Genomic DNA, 19031 nt, shown 5'->3' with positions numbered 1-19031 from the left:
CTATCTATCTACTCTATCTATCTATCTATCTATCTATCTATCCATCTATGTATCTATCTATCTATCTATCTATCTATCTATCTACAGTATCTATCTATCTATCTATCTATCTATCTATCTATCTATCTATCTATCTATCTATCTATCTATCTACAGTATCTATATATCAATCTATCTATCTATCTACTCTATCTATCTATCTATCTATCTATCTATCCATCTATGTATCTATCTATCTATCTATCTATCTATCTATCTATCTATCTATCTATCTATCTATCTACAGTATCTATCTATCTATCTATCTATCTATCTATCTATCTATCTATCTATCTATCTATCTATCAATCTATCTATCTATCAAAGTAAAAGCATGGGCCACCCGGGCCTGTGGATCTACCGGACCGGGCAAACTAGGACGCTCGGGAGGTGAGGACGCTTTAAGAGTGGGCTGCGTTCCAGGGGATAATACGGGCTTCATCTGGACACAACTCAGCTGGAGTAAGAGGTGGGTGGGTGGGGTTTGGGGCTGGGGACTAGAGTGAGGATCCTCCAGAGAGATCAGTCACTGCCCAGACAGCATGTCAAACATACATATGGGGGACATTTAGTTTTTTAGCCGCACATACTGTAGCATCAGGAAAACCTGGAGACGCGGAGAGAGAGACACAGGGTCCGTCTTCTCCAAGGTCCCTGACAAAAGACACTCATCTCCACTATCTAGTGACCCCAAACCTCTGGCACGCATCTGCCTATGAGAATGCAGTGACCGCTCTATTACTGTACGAGCGTTCCACAGGAGGAGTAGTGAGGCAGATAAGTGCACTGGTGTGTGCAGTACTTCCTCTCTCCTTTGATTATTGGAGGGCGACCAGCACACTCAGCACACATCCCATCCATCAAGAAACCGTGGCATCTGGGCTGAACACGAGAGCCACGGTCTATACACGCACACGCACACGCACACGCGCCGCATAAGAACACACACACGCACACGCGCGCATACACCTCAGCCAGAGCACTGCATGTTATAAAAGCACACACACACACTTTGCTATATATTAACCCTAGAGATGAGAGAGAGAGAGAGAGAGAGAGGTAAACAACATCCACTCTCGTCTCTAAACTCTCTCCATCTTCGCTCGACGCCCCCCCCCCTTCCTCCCCCACTCCCGCTCTGTGCCAATATGAAGCCGTTCAGCTGGGAATGAAATATAGATGCAGGATTAACTACACTTCACTGTACGCTTGCTTCTGCAAAACAGAAGCTTGGTTAGATTTTCACAGCTTTTACACTAGATTAGATCATCTAGAAGAAACAGCACGCGTTTACATCATCTAGAAGAAACAGCACGGGTTTACATCATCTAGAACAGGGGTGTCCAAACTTTTTTTGAATGGGGGCCAAATTAGATCATGTGAAAATACCGGGAGGGGGGGGGGGGGGGGGGGGGGGGTAGCTGCTTCTCGCATCGGGTTATAAAAAAAGAACTGGATCCACAGATTCGGGTGTAGTTCGGTCGAAAGAAAATATCTCCAACATGAAACTGCTGACAGCAAGTTCCTATCTTTGAGTAACCCAGGTCGTGATTTCTGGAAAGGCGCTTTGAGCACCACAAGCCGAGTGCCATCCAGTTCCAAGAGACAGATGTATCTGTGCGTCTGCACTACAGTCCAACATCAAAATGTGGCCTTGTGCAGAGAGGCTCTACTCTGCTGTCAACATGTTCTGTGAAATATGAATCGCCTCAACAGAACCGGGCATAGTGAGGGAAAACGCCTTCATCCTCAGCGATGCATCCAGCCGTCACGCCTGGCAGCCTCGACGCCGCGGGCGCGTGCGTGTCATATGGCTGCGGCGCACCTCTTTGACATCTTTAGCTAGACGCTGTACGGAAAAAAGAAAAAATAATTCCTTGAATGAATTCGGGTGCGGAAGATCGATAGCAACGTGGGCTATACATAATCATTACAGGCCGGCTGATGGGCTGCGAAATGGAGATTGATTATTCCAGACGGCGGACGCGGGCTGGGAGCAAGGGAGGGAGGGACCCAAACAGGGACGGAGACAAAACCCCGATGGCTTTTTTCTCTGCATTGGACAGTGGACCAATAGCTGTCAACCTCATGACCTCTGACCTCTTATTAGGTCCCATAGTGGGAGTTTACAAGTGATTCATCACCTCTTCTGTCTGTCTCCCTACATTAGCTACAGTTTAGTCCTCTTCTGTCTGTCTCCCTGCTACAGTTTAGTCCTCTTCTGTCTGTCTCCCTGCTACAGTTTAGTCCTCTTCTGTCTGTCTCCCTGCTACAGTTTAGTCCTCTTCTGTCTGTCTCCCTACAGTAGCTACAGTTTAGTCCTCTGTCTGTCTCCCTACAGTAGCTACAGTTTAGTCCTCTTCTGTCTGTCTCCCTGCTACAGTTTAGTCCTCTTCTGTCTGTCTCCCTGCTACAGTTTAGTCCTCTTCTGTCTGTCTCCCTACAGTAGCTACAGTTTAGTCCTCTGTCTGTCTCCCTACAGTAGCTACAGTTTAGTCCTCTTCTGTCTGTCTCCCTGCTACAGTTTAGTCCTCTTCTGTCTGTCTCCCTGCTACAGTTTAGTCCTCTTCTGTCTGTCTCCCTGCTACAGTTTAGTCCTCTTCTGTCTGTCTCCCTGCTACAGTTTAGTCCTCTTCTGTCTGTCTCCCTGGCTACAGTTTAGTCCTCTTCTGTCTGTCTCCCTACAGTAGCTACAGTTTAGTCCTCTTCTGTCTGTCTCTCTAGCTACAGTTTAGTCCTCTTCTGTCTGTCTCTCTAGCTACAGTTTAGTCCTCTTCTGTCTGTCTCTCTAGCTACAGTTTAGTCCTCTTCTGTCTGTCTCCCTACAGTAGCTACAGTTTAGTCCTCTTCTGTCTGTCTCCCTACAGTAGCTACAGTTTAGTCCTCTTCTGTCTGTCTCCCTACAGTAGCTACAGTTGTTGTGCCACGATTTGAGCCCGAGGACTAAACTGGCACAACAAGGTTTCTACGGGTCAATATCTCTATCACTTGTTTCCAGCTTTCTCCAAAGAGAAAGTGCTGTTGTTTCCAAAGGTGTGCCCGACAACAAACGCGCGCGTGCGTGTGTGTGAGAGAGACAGGACTCTATATGACAACAGAGTTTCACACCACGGCCGGGTGGCACTAAGGTAGAGATGGAGGGAACTGAAAGGTGTCACTACACACTATAAAGTGTTTCGTATTTTCACAAACACTCGGGAAGTGGGAATTCAACAAGGAAGTCTGTCTTTTGTCTTGGGAAGTGTCTGCTCTGTAGGAGGCGTGCCAGAATCCTTTTGGGGGGAGGGGGGAGGGGTACGTGCATGTGTGTGTGTGTGTGTGTGTGTGCCTGTGCTTCCCACTATTATCAGCACCATTAAGTCACCATTTGGCTGCATCCCTCCCGATGCCAAGGACAGTGCGACAACGCAAGGACATCCTGTATGGAGTGCAGCAGCACCATCAACAGCTTCTTCTTCCTATATCACTTCTCTCACATCTCTTATCTACACCAAGGACCCTCCCTTTTGTGCGTTCCCCTGTAGGCCTAGGGTATTCTGTTTCCTGTTGGAGTAGAGAGTTAGGGTATTCTGTTTCCTGTTGGAGTAGAGGGGTAGGGTATTCTGTTTCCTGTTGGAGTAGAGAGTTAGGGTATTCTGTTTCCTGTTGGAGTAGAGGGGTCGGCTATTCTGTTTCCTGTTGGAGTAGAGGGGTCGGCTATTCTGTTTCCTGTTGGAGTAGAGGGGTAAGGTATTCTGTTTCCTGTTGGAGTAGAGGGGTCGGCTATTCTGTTTCCTGTTGGAGTAGAGGGGTCGGCTATTCTGTTTCCTGTTGGAGTAGAGGGGTAAGGTATTCTGTTTCCTGTTGGAGTAGAGGGGTAGGGTATTCTGTTTCCTGTTGGAGTAGAGGGGTAAGGTATTCTGTTTCCTGTTGGAGTAGAGGGGTAGGGTATTCTGTTTCCTGTTGGAGCAGAGGGGTAGGGTATTCTGTTTGCTGTTGGAGTAGAGGGGTAGGGTATTCTGTTTCCTGTTGGAGTAGAGGGGTAGGGTATTCTGTTTCCTGTTGGAGCAGAGGGGTAGGGTATTCTGTTTGCTGTTGGAGTAGAGGGGTAAGGTATTCTGTTTCCTGTTGGAGTAGAGGGGTCGGCTATTCTGTTTCCTGTTGGAGTAGAGGGGTAGGGTATTCTGTTTGCTGTTGGAGTAGAGGGGTAAGGTATTCTGTTTCCTGTTGGAGTAGAGGGGTCGGCTATTCTGTTTCCTGTTGGAGTAGAGGGGTAAGGTATTCTGTTTCCTGTTGGAGTAGAGGGGTAGGGTATTCTGTTTGCTGTTGGAGTAGAGGGGTAAGGTATTCTGTTTCCTGTTGGAGTAGAGGGGTAGGGTATTCTGTTTCCTGTTGGAGTAGAGGGGTAAGGTATTCTGTTTCCTGTTGGAGTAGAGGGGTAGGGTATTCTGTTTCCTGTTGGAGTAGAGAGGTAGGGTATTCTGTTTCCTGTTGGAGTAGAGGGGTAGGGTATTCTGTTTCCTGTTGGAGTAGAGGGTTAGGGTATTCTGTTTCCTGTTGGAGTAGAGGGGTAGGGAATGCTGTTTCCTGTTGGAGTAGAGGGTTAGGGTATTCTGTTTCCTGTTGGAGTAGAGGGGTAGGGTATTCTGTTTCCTGTTGGAGTAGAGGGTTAGGGTATTCTGTTTCCTGTTGGAGTAGAGGGGTAGGGTATTCTGTTTCCTGTTGGAGTAGAGGGGTAGGGTATTCTGTTTCCTGTTGGAGTAGAGGGGTAGGGTATTCTGTTTCCTGTTGGAGCAGAGGGGTAGGGTATTCTGTTTGCTGTTGGAGTAGAGAGATAGGGTATTCTGTTTCCTGTTGGAGTAGAGGGGTAGGGTATTCTGTTTCCTGTTGGAGCAGAGGGGTAGGGTATTCTGTTTGCTGTTGGAGTAGAGGGGTAAGGTATTCTGTTTCCTGTTGGAGTAGAGGGGTCGGCTATTCTGTTTCCTGTTGGAGTAGAGGGGTAGGGTATTCTGTTTGCTGTTGGAGTAGAGGGGTAAGGTATTCTGTTTCCTGTTGGAGTAGAGGGGTCGGCTATTCTGTTTCCTGTTGGAGTAGAGGGGTAAGGTATTCTGTTTCCTGTTGGAGTAGAGGGGTAGGGTATTCTGTTTGCTGTTGGAGTAGAGGGGTAAGGTATTCTGTTTCCTGTTGGAGTAGAGGGGTAGGGTATTCTGTTTCCTGTTGGAGTAGAGGGGTAAGGTATTCTGTTTCCTGTTGGAGTAGAGGGGTAGGGTATTCTGTTTCCTGTTGGAGTAGAGAGGTAGGGTATTCTGTTTCCTGTTGGAGTAGAGGGGTAGGGTATTCTGTTTCCTGTTGGAGTAGAGGGTTAGGGTATTCTGTTTCCTGTTGGAGTAGAGGGGTAGGGAATGCTGTTTCCTGTTGGAGTAGAGGGTTAGGGTATTCTGTTTCCTGTTGGAGTAGAGGGGTAGGGTATTCTGTTTCTTGTTGGAGTAGAGGGTTAGGGTATTCTGTTTCCTGTTGGAGTAGAGGGGTAGGGTATTCTGTTTCCTGTTGGAGTAGAGGGGTAGGGTATTCTGTTTCCTGTTGGAGTAGAGGGGTAGGGTATTCTGTTTCCTGTTGGAGTAGAGGGGTAGGGTATTCTGTTTCCTGTTGGAGTAGAGGGTTAGGGTATTCTGTTTCCTGTTGGAGTAGAGGGGTAGGGTATTATGTTTCCTGTTGGAGTAGAGGGTTAGGGTATTCTGTTTCCTGTTGGAGTAGAGGGGTAGGGTATTCTGTTTCCTGTTGGAGTAGAGGGGTAGGGTGAAGTGGTAGGGCTATATGGCCCTCCAAATGGAGCTCTTCCAGAGGAACACTCAAAAGCCAGTGTTGTGAGAAATCTCCCAGAATGCCTTGCGAATTATGGCTAATCAACGCTAAAAGAAAACCACAAAATAGCCCTAATGTAAGTATTTTCTCTGGTAATAAAGATTAAACAAAATGATGATAACCATAGTATTACCTTAGTTTCATGTCGTTTCAATGTATATTAGACCTTTTCTTTATAACAAACAAAATCGCCAGTATGACGATGTCTCTGAAATGGACTGCCATGCACAGATCAGCCATAAAACAATGTTGTAACGTTAAATAATGTTGTAACATTAGCTGGCTAGCGTTGGAACATTGTTTTGAGGCATGTCACATTTCCCCTGTTGATGGATAAATAGCTTTGATGTCCGGCCACAAACTGGTGGCGTCTGTCTGGCTCCTCATGACGTACAGCAGTTAAGACAGAGACGTGAGGGAGGGGGGGGCGTCTGGGTAGTGTAGAGGTGGACTGGAGTGGAGACGCGGGTTCAATTCCCGGCATAGGTACTTCCGGCTTGGTGCGGGTGGGAAGCAGGTGGGGTACTATATATGTCCTGATCGCTGCACTAGTGCCTCCTCTGGTCGGGCGGGGCACCTGAATAGCAGGATCCTCCCACGCGCTACGTTTTGCCAGTGAAAATCCTCGCTGTCAGGTGAAAATGGGGACTGCACATGCATCGGAGGAAGTATGTGCTTCCCAGATTAGCAGAGGGGGCGGAGCAATGACCGGGAAAGCAGGGGAAATTGGCCAAGTACAACTGAGGAGAAAATGGGAGGAAAACAGAAAAACAGACAGAGACACATGACATCAGACAGGTGGTGTGGACTATAGTAATGAATGGTGTGGGGGTGTGGGGGTGATCCCCCATGAGCTCTTTGATTAGACCGGGGACTGAGACTGAAGGCCACTAATGAGCTGGGAACACATCGCTCTGTCTCTCTTCTTCCTCTCCCTCTTTCTTATTTTGTGACTTCAGGACAAGGGCTCATTAACCCATTGATACCTGATGCAGCATTTGTGTGTGTATCCCTTTAAGACCGCGAACCGCGTGACGTAGCTGATGCCAGATAAGAGGATGAGGTACGTAGGGTCACGATGATATCGGCATGTCGTCGGTATCGGCCGAGGAAGGCTCTAAAAAGGAAGTATCGGCATCGGCCTGAAACAAACATTTCTGTCGATATGACCGGCCGATAAGTGACGCTTCAATTATGCCCAAATGCTCGATATATTACCTACGTTGAAGTCGTGGAATGTGGAATGTGTACATAAAAAACAGTCTGCATCTGCCAGTAGGCCATCACGATAAGAGTAGGTAGAAAAATGCGTTAATGCTACAGGAGAGACTTGATGTGCTCTGACATTAGGTGGGGGGAAATGTGTGCATTTATATATATACATATACATATATATATACATATACATATACATATATATATATATATATATATATATATATATATATATATATATATATATATATAACCGGGGTCACACCCCCCAGGGCACTGCAGGGTCACACCCCCCAGGGCACCGGGGTTACACCCCCCAGGGCACCGGGGTCACACCCCCCAGGGCACCGGGGTTACACCCCCCAGGGCACCGGGGTTACACCCCCCAGGGCACTGTGGGGTTACACCTCCCAATATATAGTGGCTGCAAATAATTAAAATGTATGATGTATGATGGGTTTAGAAAGGAGCAAAAGGCCAAGAAGTGGAAAAAGAAAAGTCCCTTCAGCCCATGTTCATACATTCATGCATTAATTCAGAAATACTTTTACATTGTGAGGAAGGTTGATGAGATGCTGAGAGAAGTGAAGGCGGAGGGGGTTAAAAGAGGAGAAATGATGATGAAAGAGTGCCCTGGCTGCAGAGTGCCCTGGCTGCACTTCCCCTCGCTACGCTGGGCCGACGCCAGCAGAATTCTGATCGGCGGCTCGGAAACTCGGGGGAAATTCAGGCAGCGCTGGAGCAGAGGAAAGGGGTCACGATGAGGTCAGCGTCTTTTCCCTCAAACTGCACGGAGAAGGATTTCAAACTAAATGCATTTTGGGGGAGGGGGGGGGGGGGGAATCAATGATAAACCAGAACCAGAAACGTTGAATTCCGCTAAGAGATGCTCTGTACGTGATGATAGGGAAACTGTGTGTACCGTACAGTACAATGTAATAAAGTCCATGGTTCCAGGCTGCCACCAAGGACGCTCCCTTCCCCACCATCCTTGTTTATGAGTCTCTATTATTACTTTCATCCTCTTTCGGTTTGCCATTACCACCGCTCATATTAGCTCTCCCAGTGTCACCCAGCTGGTTTAAGCCAGCCCTCTCCCCGAAGAAGTACAATTATCTGACAGGCAAATGATACAGTAAGATCCACTGATGAATATGGAGCTATATAGAGACACTGCATGAAATAGGCCACGCCCATCACGGGGGAAATCGCTCCGTTCACTCCCACACACCAGCGTCATTTTCCTTGAATTAAACATAGCTAAAAGCTGTTGTGTGGTGGGCTGCGCAGACAGACAACAAATGTAAAAAAATCGGCAGTTAAAGTTTTTTTGTACTCCCGAGCAAAACAAGGAAGCCATTGAGAATTGGCGCGAAGAAAAATGTGGATCTAGCTGTCAAGGAAGTAAGTTGGAGCGTTCATCTTCCGTATATACGATCTTTTGGTGCAACGCAACCATGCACGCGACACAGGAGAACGCCAGGATTGGAGGGGGGGGGGTTCTGTTTTCCCCCGTTTTGGGCGTGGTTTCTGAATGATGACGCGCTCCGCAGTGTCTCTATGGGATGAGAGCTGTACAGACTTGGCCTTTTGTGACCCAACAAAATGACATTCCCCTGTGTTGAGTCTGTGCTATAGCACTGGCTGTATTCTAAGCCTTGAGTCTGTGCTATAGCACTGGCTGTATCTAAGCCTTGTTCCTAGCATCCTCAACGCGTGAAAGCCTGCCATCTTCAACTCTCTTGAAGCGGAGGAATATGGGTGCTGAGAATGCCAACAACACTCCGCTTAAAATCGTGTTCTTCTGAATTATTGAAAGGGTAATTGTTTCCTGGACCTCCAATTTGGGGCGCCTGAATTAACCTTAAATTGTTTGAATGAGATGGATGTTATGCTAAAGCGTGATGAGTTCTCAGCGACGGGGGGAATATAGCAGAGAATTATGAGAGTGCGATGATGTGCGAGGCGCGAAGGATTCATTAGTGCCCCCCAGTGGAGTGTAAAACACATCATGCTAATTTGCCTATTCCTAGAGGAGATCATTAGACCATCCTCATATGAAAAACGACAACATAGGTCTATTTTCCAGGGTGTTAAAATGGCCGCTGTTGTCATTTGCCACCTCTTGCGGTCATGTGAGGAACTGCATGCGTGCAGCTGCTGACAGCGATGCCGCGGGAGTGGAACCTTCAGATAAGCCGGGTCGCGGTGCCGTGGATTCTCAGCCTTTCACGCGGGAGGGCCGGGTTCGCGTCCCGCATGTAGACACGCCGTGTCTGACGTGTTCAGCTTTTTAACCTTAACCCAAACCATAACCCTAACCTTAACCAAGTTGTTTTACTTGCCTAACCTTAACCAAGTTGTTTTACTTGCCTAACCTTAACCAAGTTGTTTCACTTGCTTAAGCATAACCAGGAAACGCGGTGCTGTTTTCAACCAAGAAACGGCGGCGTCTTGCGGTGGCTCGAGTCACCGGGCAGGAGTGGCGTGGGAAAATGCCGAGGAACCAGGAAGTAGCCGGTGTCGATTTGTGCATATGTCATTTTTTGGCAGTCAGTGGGAAATAGACCTACAGTAGTCTGTCGTTTCGGTATGAGGACATGTTGCATTGGACAGGGATGACAATTATGTCAAAAACTCTCCACACCTATTTTCTTTCCTTCTCCGTGGCAGAAATCAAAAGGCAGATGATGTGACAGGTACTGCCGCACAGGTACCTGTCACCGCACAGGTATTTGTCACCGCACAGGTATTTGTCACCACACAGGTATTCTCTGCATCAAATACAGGCTTGGCGCTGGAACGCTCTGTACAGGAGGAACCAAATCACTTCCAGATCTTCAGACATCAATGACACATTGCTTTACCAGCGTGCTTCCTTCACGTTAGCTTTGCCTGGAGCCAAGTGCCACAGCTCAGCGCAGCACAGCGCAGCACAGCGCAGCACAGCAGAGTGAACACCACCTCTGTCCAAATCTGCATCTGAATGGCTGAGCCCCTTATATGGCCAGAGCGGGGAACCGGAACTGCAGGAGCACCCTCCTTTGTTCATGTCCATATTTAGCATGCGGAAGAGAGAAGATGTCATTTTTTGCGCCGTGCTGACATCACCGACGAGCCATTTTTGGACCGGCGCAGCGAGCATCGTAGCTCCACCGCCGCTCCTCCTCCTCCTCCTCCTCCTCCTCCCGAGCGGCTCCCGTTTGATCTATTTTTAGAAACGTGTGCGGCGTCGGCGTGTTCTCCCTGGGCTGCCTGTAAGCTCCCACATCAACGCGGGGGCGTTCGAGAGAGATAGTGAAAGGGAGAGAGAGAGAGAGAGAGAGAGAGAGAGAGGAAAGGATTGCTGCAGTGAGCGTGTCACAGAAGAGAAGTGCTTCAAGCCTTTGACAGCAGCAGCTTCAGTGAATGAAACAGAACGAGGCGTGGTTCCTTCCTGCCGGATCAGCTCTGCTAAAGTGATAGCAGGACTGTGCTCACCTGGTGGCGCGCGTACGGCGGAGGCTCGGTTCTTCGTGCGGCCGACACGGGTTCGAATCTGCATTTTGCCGCATGTCATCCCCTCTCTCTCTCTCTCCCCGCCTTTCCTGTCTGCCTACTGTTCTATCCAAAATAAAGGCAAAAATGCACCCCAAAAAATAATAGTAAAAAAAAAAAGTGATAGCGGAACCGAGTCCTGAGGCGGACACTATTGCCCTGACCCGGGCCGTCCGGTTTGAGGTCCGACTTGACGCACTTTCCGGTCTTTACATGGGACTTTTCATTTCAGCGAACGCCAGCCAGCTAGTGTTGTGGAATTCCTTTAGACATGTTTACCAATCTACACATCAAGTTTCATATGAATACATGGCCATTAAAATGTCCAAATCGTTTCGGAAAGCGATTTTGATGAGAGAAAGCCATCGGGCGAGTTTCGGCGACGCTCGACAATTGATTGCTAATGCTTTAGCCGCATTGTTTACGCTAGCATGAAGCCAGGGTGTCCGACTCGGGGCCTAGCCTAAAGGCTTTTGCACACCAAGTCCGTATTTTCGTCCGAAATTGACGCACGGAGAAAAAAACAAAAAAAAACGACCTCATTTGTATCGATCATCATTGACACACCGAGTCCGACAATTAGGTCCGTCATTTAAGTTTTCGGACGAGGTTCGATTTTCTGCGTTTTTCGCATCAGTCAATAGATTTTTGCGAGCTGGGACCCGTCTGTGTTTTCAGATGACGGATTAAAAAACACGCATACGAAAACAATCGGACTGTGTGTGCAAAGACCTTTAGGCGATGCTAAATCCATTTTCTGACTCTGGCAAAGATAAATCTGAAGTGAGTGATTAAAACGATATACAGCTAGAAAGCTACAAAGTTATACTTGAGTTTTGACATCATTAGACTGGTGGTAAACAATACATTGTGATAACAGTAGCTAACCTGAGCTGTCCGACATGAGATAATAGCAGCCAAAGTGTCCATCTCCCCAGTGGCATTAAGTGTCCCTACGAGTGGATGTGAGTGGTTGTATTTTGGGCTGTGAAAGTGGATGATAATAATCACGGAATGTTTTTGTACTAACGACTCTGTTTGAGCGCCGTCTCCTGTTAGCTCTCTCTATGTTGTAACCCTGCAATTATACACCAGAAGCTTCTCCACAGTGTCAGAGTGGGATGACCTCGTTTTCTGTTTGCCTCGTGGAGATACCTTTACCAAAGGGAACGATATGGATACACCAATCCCACATATCCCCACCCCTCCAGGCGGCGACCACGGCTTGAAAAACCGGTTTGTACATCTGACCCGAGAATATAATCTTCCATGTATATTCACAGCTGTTCACTGTGTTCAGTAGGCTATGGGAACTGTTTGGTGAGCAGTGTTGGGCAAGTTACTTTCAAAATGTAATATACTACATATTGCTAGTTACTGTCTGTTAGAGAATGGAATTCCACAGCCAAAAAGGTAAACAGTGAACCACTTGAAGGAAACCAGTTGAAATTAAATGATGAAGCCAGGAGGAGTCAGAAGAAGTCGTCTGATATGATGTATTTAACATAGATCTTGGCCAAGAGATGCACTCTTGTATATTCACGGATGGATACACAGGCTTACATACATTGAACAGAAAGTCAAAGATACTTATAGGACACACATCAGATGACATGTCTTGACGCACACTTGAAGGCTACTCTGTAGACTCAACCTATCTGTTATTCTGGCCCTGTAGAGGGCACCGTGGCACGGTGACAGGGCACCGTGTGCGATAGAGAGGAGCTGCAAATGTAAGGTACAAGTTATCTAAATACGTCTGTCTGTGTATGTACACAGGTTATCCAAATATGATGTCTATCTGTGTATGTACACAGGTTATCTAAATATGTATGTCTGTGTCATAACTATATGTAACTAAAATGGAAATGTATATGAATATATTAATAACTAGTGATTGTCCAAATAAAGGCTAATGTGATGTAAATTTTCTCTATCACTGTCATTTGAAAGTAATAAGTTACTTTACAATATTACTGTCTGTGTAGAGAGTAACTCGTTACTTATTGCACTACTTTTGCATGACTTTTACCAAAACGACAGTAGCAGCAGAATGACATCGCCGCCCCGGAACCATCCCGAAAACTTATTTCAACTGCCTTGAAGTCAGTGTAAACAATACAAAATGCTTTGATAAAAACATTTTTTAACTAAATTTTTTAACTCAACTTGAGTTGCTTGACAAAGTAAAGCTGTGATCACACCGAGATATTTATTTTTCTCCCTGTCGCTTGATTCAACCCTTTGGGATCGCTCTGTCGCTGTGTTTAAATCGCTCCACAAACCGGGAGCGCACTCCGCCCTCGGGCCGAGGTGTTCATACTCATACTGGAGAGAGGGAGAGACTATTTGTGCACAATAGACCCTTCTCACGGGTGCCATTTTGTGTTGAAAAGGCAGGGTAAACACAGGTGCAAGCAAAACACTAATGAGGGTTTCCAACTTCCATGATTGGAATTTGGAAACCCTCATTAGTGTTTTGCTTGCACCTGTGTTTATTCTGCCTTTTCGACACAAAATGGCCCCCGTGAAAAGGGTCTATTGGCAGCACCTGTGTCGGCCCGCTGATAGATGTGGGCGGGCTGCATTGAGAAACGAGAGAGATCTTCACTGTCAAGAAACAAGCAGCACACAGCTCTAACGTTAGACAGGATGTAAACGCAAACAACACAACTGTGTTTTCCCCCGATGCAAGAATGAATAAATACTCCGGGGTTACGGCAGCCAACCAGGGTTAAGCAGCAAGCGACTGTTGGCAGCAAAATTTCGCTCGAGTTGGCATATTTCATCTTGGGCGACGAGCGAATTTTCGCCCTATTGCTCTGTCTCTGTCGCTCAGACGCCCAGCGATTTTTCTCCCTGGCGAATATATGCTCAATCGCTCGTTTGCATTGACTTTGTATGTAAACTCAATGCCAGCGAAAAACTTTAATAGGTCGGTGTGAACGCACCTTAACTGGTATAATATTACTGAAATCCTATAAGTAATAAGTTATATTACTGAGTTACTGCTAAAAGTAACATATGTTGGGGGGGAGAATCTGATATTCATCTTTATCCATTTCAAAGTAAAATGAAATATAGTCCATTCATGAGTCAATATTTCAAAAAATGCTGGATTCTACCCTCGAAAACAGAACAATTTCATACTGTAAGTAAAGGTCTTGACTCATAAGTTGTTTTGCCACCGATAATGTGTTTTTACCTTCATGCCAGCAAACCTATTTGTAAGAATAGGACTGTTTTCACAGGCTGCAATTTCCCCGAGGCACCTCATGTTTATGAAATATTGATATTCAGGCGGCTAAGACTTTCTTAATGAAAGTAAGAACATAATCTGCAATACCCACCGTAGCGTTTAGAGCCATAACGATTCTAATGAGATTAACTGCTTGTTTGTTATGATGCAATTTTTGAACTCGTGTTCATGGAGACCAGCGATATTATTCATCTGGATATAATCAGTTATGTAAATGTGTCCCCAAGATGCTCCATGGCTAATTCATCAGCAATCCAATGATTCTATACTAGTGTATCCCCTTTGCTTTCTCCCCCCTGGTGTCCTCATGTCCCCCTGTCACGTGTCCTCATGTCCCCCTGTCACGTGAAAGTCAACATCCTCAGTGCATGTCCTTAATATTCTTATCCTTATTATATTGTTTCAATAAATTGAGCTGATGAAGCTGCATCTTTGATCAAAATGTCTGGATGATAAAGAAGTCTAAATTATTATTACCTTTTTTGGGTATCAAGCCCCCCCCCCCCCCGGATTGCTGTCCCAGTCGTTGCTCCACCCCCTCTGCCGATGTAGTTGTAGACCAGCACATGCTTCCTCTGATACATGTGCAGTCGCCAGCCACTTCTTTTCACCTGACAGCGAGGCGTTTCACCGGCTGGATGTAGCGCATGGGAGGATCACGCTATCCCCCCCCCCCCAGTTCCCCTCCGCCTAAACAGGCACATCGACCGACCAGAGGAGGCACTAGTGCAGCGACCAGGACACATACCCCTAATCTGGCTTTCCACCCGCAGACACGGCCAATTGTGCCTGACCAAGCCGAAGGCAACACAAGGGGCTCAGACCTGCGACCCTCGTGTTGGTAGGCAGGGAATCTACCGCTGTACGACCTGGACGCCCCTACATTCAAATCATTGTTTCAGTAAATTCACCCCCAGAGTTCAGGCAGTTTAAAGTCCGGCCCGGTTAATTCAGCACTGTTGCACGCAGCCATTTCCCCCTCTGCAAAACCCAATGAAATTAACAAAGTCCCCATTGAACAAATCTGCCTTCAGTCTTCATAAATTATGAACTGCGAGGGAAAGCCCTGTGTGAGTGATTATCCCCCATCAAAAACACACACACACACACACACACACGCATGCACACGTGGCATCATACAGTAGCTCTTGTCATGGCTACCGCCCTCTGCCAGGCACGTCCCGCTGAGTGAGCATAGTGTCTCTCTCTCACACACACACACACACACACACACACACACACACACACACAAACGCACACACAGGCAGAATCCGGCGCCTGCCAATGAAGGAAGTGAACAGGCTTGAAAAGTGTTTCCGCTTCCTGCCGCAACAACAAAACCCAACTCTTCTTCTCTCCTGGAGCAGAAACAACAGGACGGACGGACAGAGAGACCTCCACCAGCCCACACAGTGCTTCATGTAAACACTTGATCACAGCTCACAGACTTAAGCCCCCCACCCACACAAGCGTGATCCTCCCACGTGCTACTGTACGTCCTCCCGGTGAAGCTCCCCGCTGTCAGGTGAAAAGAAGCGGCTGGCAACTGCGCATGTGTCGGAGGAAGCATGGTGCTAGCCTACGGCTCTCCCCAGATCGGCAGCGACGGGGGCAGCATGGGGGAAACAGACCCTTTTCACGGGGGCCATTTTGTGTTGAAAAGGCAGGGTAAACACAGGTGCAATACAGGTGAAATCCCCAGGATCCCCTGGGTTCACAGACTCCTCACCAACAAGGCCACTTGTTGGTGAGCCTTGTTGTCCTCACCACTCAACGCATCAGAGTGGGTACAGTACGATCTTCCACCATCATCACTAACACCGGAGTCCCACAGGGCTGCATGCCGAGCCCTTTCCTCTACACACTCTACACCAACAACTGCTCAACACCATCGACTACTCGCACTCCTTGATGACAAGAACTCTGTTACAGCCTGCCAGCACTCACTCCATATCCCACTTCACACAATGGTGCACAGAGAACTATCTCTTCAGCTAAATGTTACCAAGACAACAACAGAAATGGCCGTCACAAACCCCAGTTCACACCATATACTGTAAGCCCATAACCCCATATGCATCAATAATGAAACTGTTGAACTGGTTAACTCCTTCAAGTATCATAGACTCATTCTAGTCTGGACAATAGAGAGGCAAAGTGACCACCTACTTCCTGCTTCAGCACTGTACCAGAGATTTTCATCCGCCATTTATTTTCCCATACACATTTCCTAAAATGCTTATAAAAATAGTTTTACTGGTTCAAACCAAACATTACAGATATATTTAGAAACAGGAGAGATCGCATAACATTTCACTGGGACCAAAACGTTAAAAAAATGCGGGTTTAAAGAACATTTTTTCAATGTTGTTTTTTAAGTTTTGGTCCGAGTGAAATGTTCTATGGTCTCTCCTGATTATAGCGTTAGCTCAGCTGAACCATTTGGTTGGACGAAGTAAAGCTATTTTATAAGCATTTTATGAAATGTCTATGGGGAAATAAATGGCGGATGAAAATCTGAAGCTGAAGCAGGAAGTGACGTTCCACTTTGCCTTGCTATAAACTCAGATTTGATCAACACACCACTGACATCCACAAACGCAGCCAGCAAAAACTCTGCCATACGTCGCACATCACCTTCTGTCACTACTGTATAAAACCATCATCCAGCCCATCTGCTCACCAAACGGTTCAGCTAACTCTATAATCGAGAGAGACCATAGAACATTTCACCCGGACCAAAACTTAAAAAAACAACATCGAAAAAATATTTTCTTTAAACTTAAATTTTCTAAATATATCTGTAACGTTTGGTTTGAACCAGTAAAACTATTTTTATAAGCATTTTACGAAATGTCGATGGGAAAATAAATGGTGGATGAAAATCTCTGGTACAGTGCTGAAGCAGGAAGTGACGTTCCACTTTGGCTCAGTCTCTATATGCACCGTCAGAGCAACTCTCCCTTTAGTCTGCGCAGGCCACGCCCACAGACAAGGGGCTGAACGCTGATATGTGGAGACAGCATCAATCAGGCATGCTCAACCTAGCCTGTCAGTTCACTGGAGGCGGAGGGAGGCTTTGCTGAGTGAAACAGTGCTAGGGCTGCTGAGTCATGGTTAGGCCTGCAAAAAGGGGGGGGGGAAGATGGAGAAAGAACACAGAACAGGCAACCCCCGACACACGGACGACACACGGACGAACACAGGACACAGGAGCACAGTCAAAACACGTAGGGGACAATATCAGAGCAAAGCAACCAAGCTGATGGATATGGAGATGGATGGAGAGATGTACGGCTCATCCCTTTATCATTATTCTGAGGAGGTTCTGTGCTAATGGCTTGTTTAAGATAACGGCGTGGCTTTAGACATGAATTAAAGCAGCGGAGACGACCGTTAGGCTGCAGCATCGCAGATGAATTCCTCGGCTTTAAACATGGGCGATCTTAATAGCGAGCGGTGGGGAATGAGATGGCCGCCTGGATAATGGAGCCGAGGCTGAACGCAGAGACAGTAATGGGCTTTTCACCGTTCAAAATTGGAGCGGGCACACAAACTCAATTGAATATGTATTCACAGAGGGGGGGGGGGGGGCGGGGAAGGGGGGCGGGGGGCGGGGGTGGTGGGTAGTGGTGGGGGGGTGGATGATGATGAAGTTCCAGAAGGAGTGCGAGGGGGAAACCAGAAAAAGAAGTCTCCTCATGAATAATGAATGCACAGACAGCAGTTAAAGCCTCCTGTCTCGCCTCACATGTCCAACTCTTTGCCGTCTCTCCTCTTCTCTCCTCCCTCACCGTCTCAATCCACGCCCGCTTGTTTTAAGTGACATCAGGATGCAGGAGAGAATGCACTGAACCAGCAGCCAGCCAGCATGTGACTGTAGCTCTGCACCTGTCATATACAGCCAATGCTTAAGATAAAGCGGCGACGATACAGAAGCGTGTCTCATTTCATTATTGCTACTTACGATATGATCGCTACCTGTATACCTTCCACACTATCTGCTACTGTATGAGTCACCTTCCAGTTCTAGTTATCACTAATAGGCCTATAATCATGAGCAGAACCAGGGCCAATCCAACCTGAACCAGACACCACGCTGTGTGGGAAAAAAAAAGAGAAAATCTTTACCAGAAATAACAAGGAGAGTTTATCCTTGCTTAACCTCCTTCAAAACAACATTCAAAACAGACAATGTTTTATTAGCACAGTAAATGTACTGTATTCTGGGTCTTATTATGAGGGGAAAGCAAATCCACTTCCCCACGTGTGCCACTGCTGGTAAATATCAAAGGCAAGAGGAAGGCAAATTTGTGAATTAATTATTTGCTCACAGTGGTACAATATAAAAAAAAACGAATGCAAGGGAACAAGAGATTAGCTAAATAGGCATTGCCATGACAAATATGTGGAATTAATTCTTAGAGAATAAGAATTTGTTTGTCTGCGTAAAGTGGTGGTGACACTGGATTGAATAAGCTCCAAATCACAGTCAATGTCAGACTAATAATGCGCTGTGAATATAACAGCATTTCGCAGATTTGTGCAGACTGCGAGCGTTGAATGACTGGAGCATTGGGCGCATGTGTGTGTGTGTACGTTCATGTCACGGGCGTGTGCATCCAGTTCCAGATTGGTCATCGGCTGCTTCTGCTTATACCCCGTATACACCCTGGGCCTTTCCCATCCACCAGCTCCTTGTGCAACCACCCTCCACCCCACCGGGGGGCACTACAGCCACTACTAGGACTCACCAAGATCCTTAGAGCCTTGACTTTCGCTGGCCATCTCGCCCATCCGCACCAGAGCGTCGAAGTAGCCCTTTGCAGCGTATGTGACACCTGGAAACATGGAAGCATTGGGCATCAATCAGATCAAGGGTGCGGCGTGGACATTATGTCTTCTACAGCCCAGCAGCCCCCCCCTGTGGCCCCGGAGAGGTAAGGCTGCGCATGGGAAACAAAGGGCTACAAGCTACAATGGAGACTAGGGAGGAAAAGGAAAAGCGCTCGAAAGGCAACCACAGGCAATGCTAATGAGCAGAAGCTGGATGGAAGCTGCAGAGAGCATTCTTAGCCGCTATAGTAAGAAAGTCAGAACATTTACGGAAAGCCACTAAGAAGAGGGAAAATGTCTTCAA

The 19031-nt window shown here is 47.0% G+C and overlaps 1 protein-coding gene across 1 annotated transcript in view; it reads right to left on the bottom strand.

Annotated features, from left to right (window-relative positions):
• The window catches only part of baiap2b (BAR/IMD domain containing adaptor protein 2b), a 54835-nt gene extending 36132 nt beyond the window's left edge, over nucleotides 1-18703 (bottom strand). The window contains exon 1 of the mRNA XM_083635642.1: nucleotides 18646-18703. Coding sequence (XP_083491768.1) covers nucleotides 18646-18688 — 43 coding nt within the window. The 5' untranslated portion in view covers nucleotides 18689-18703. The remainder of the gene's footprint in view (nucleotides 1-18645) is intronic.
• Between the last annotated feature and the right edge of the window lie 328 nt (nucleotides 18704-19031).

The sequence above is a fragment of the Poromitra crassiceps genome (genome assembly GCF_964638095.1).
Source record: "Poromitra crassiceps genome assembly, chromosome: 4".
Classification (NCBI taxonomy): Eukaryota; Metazoa; Chordata; class Actinopteri; order Beryciformes; family Melamphaidae; genus Poromitra; species Poromitra crassiceps.
The sequence above is the reverse complement of the archived record's forward strand: the minus strand, read 5'-3'. Positions and strand labels throughout refer to the sequence as shown.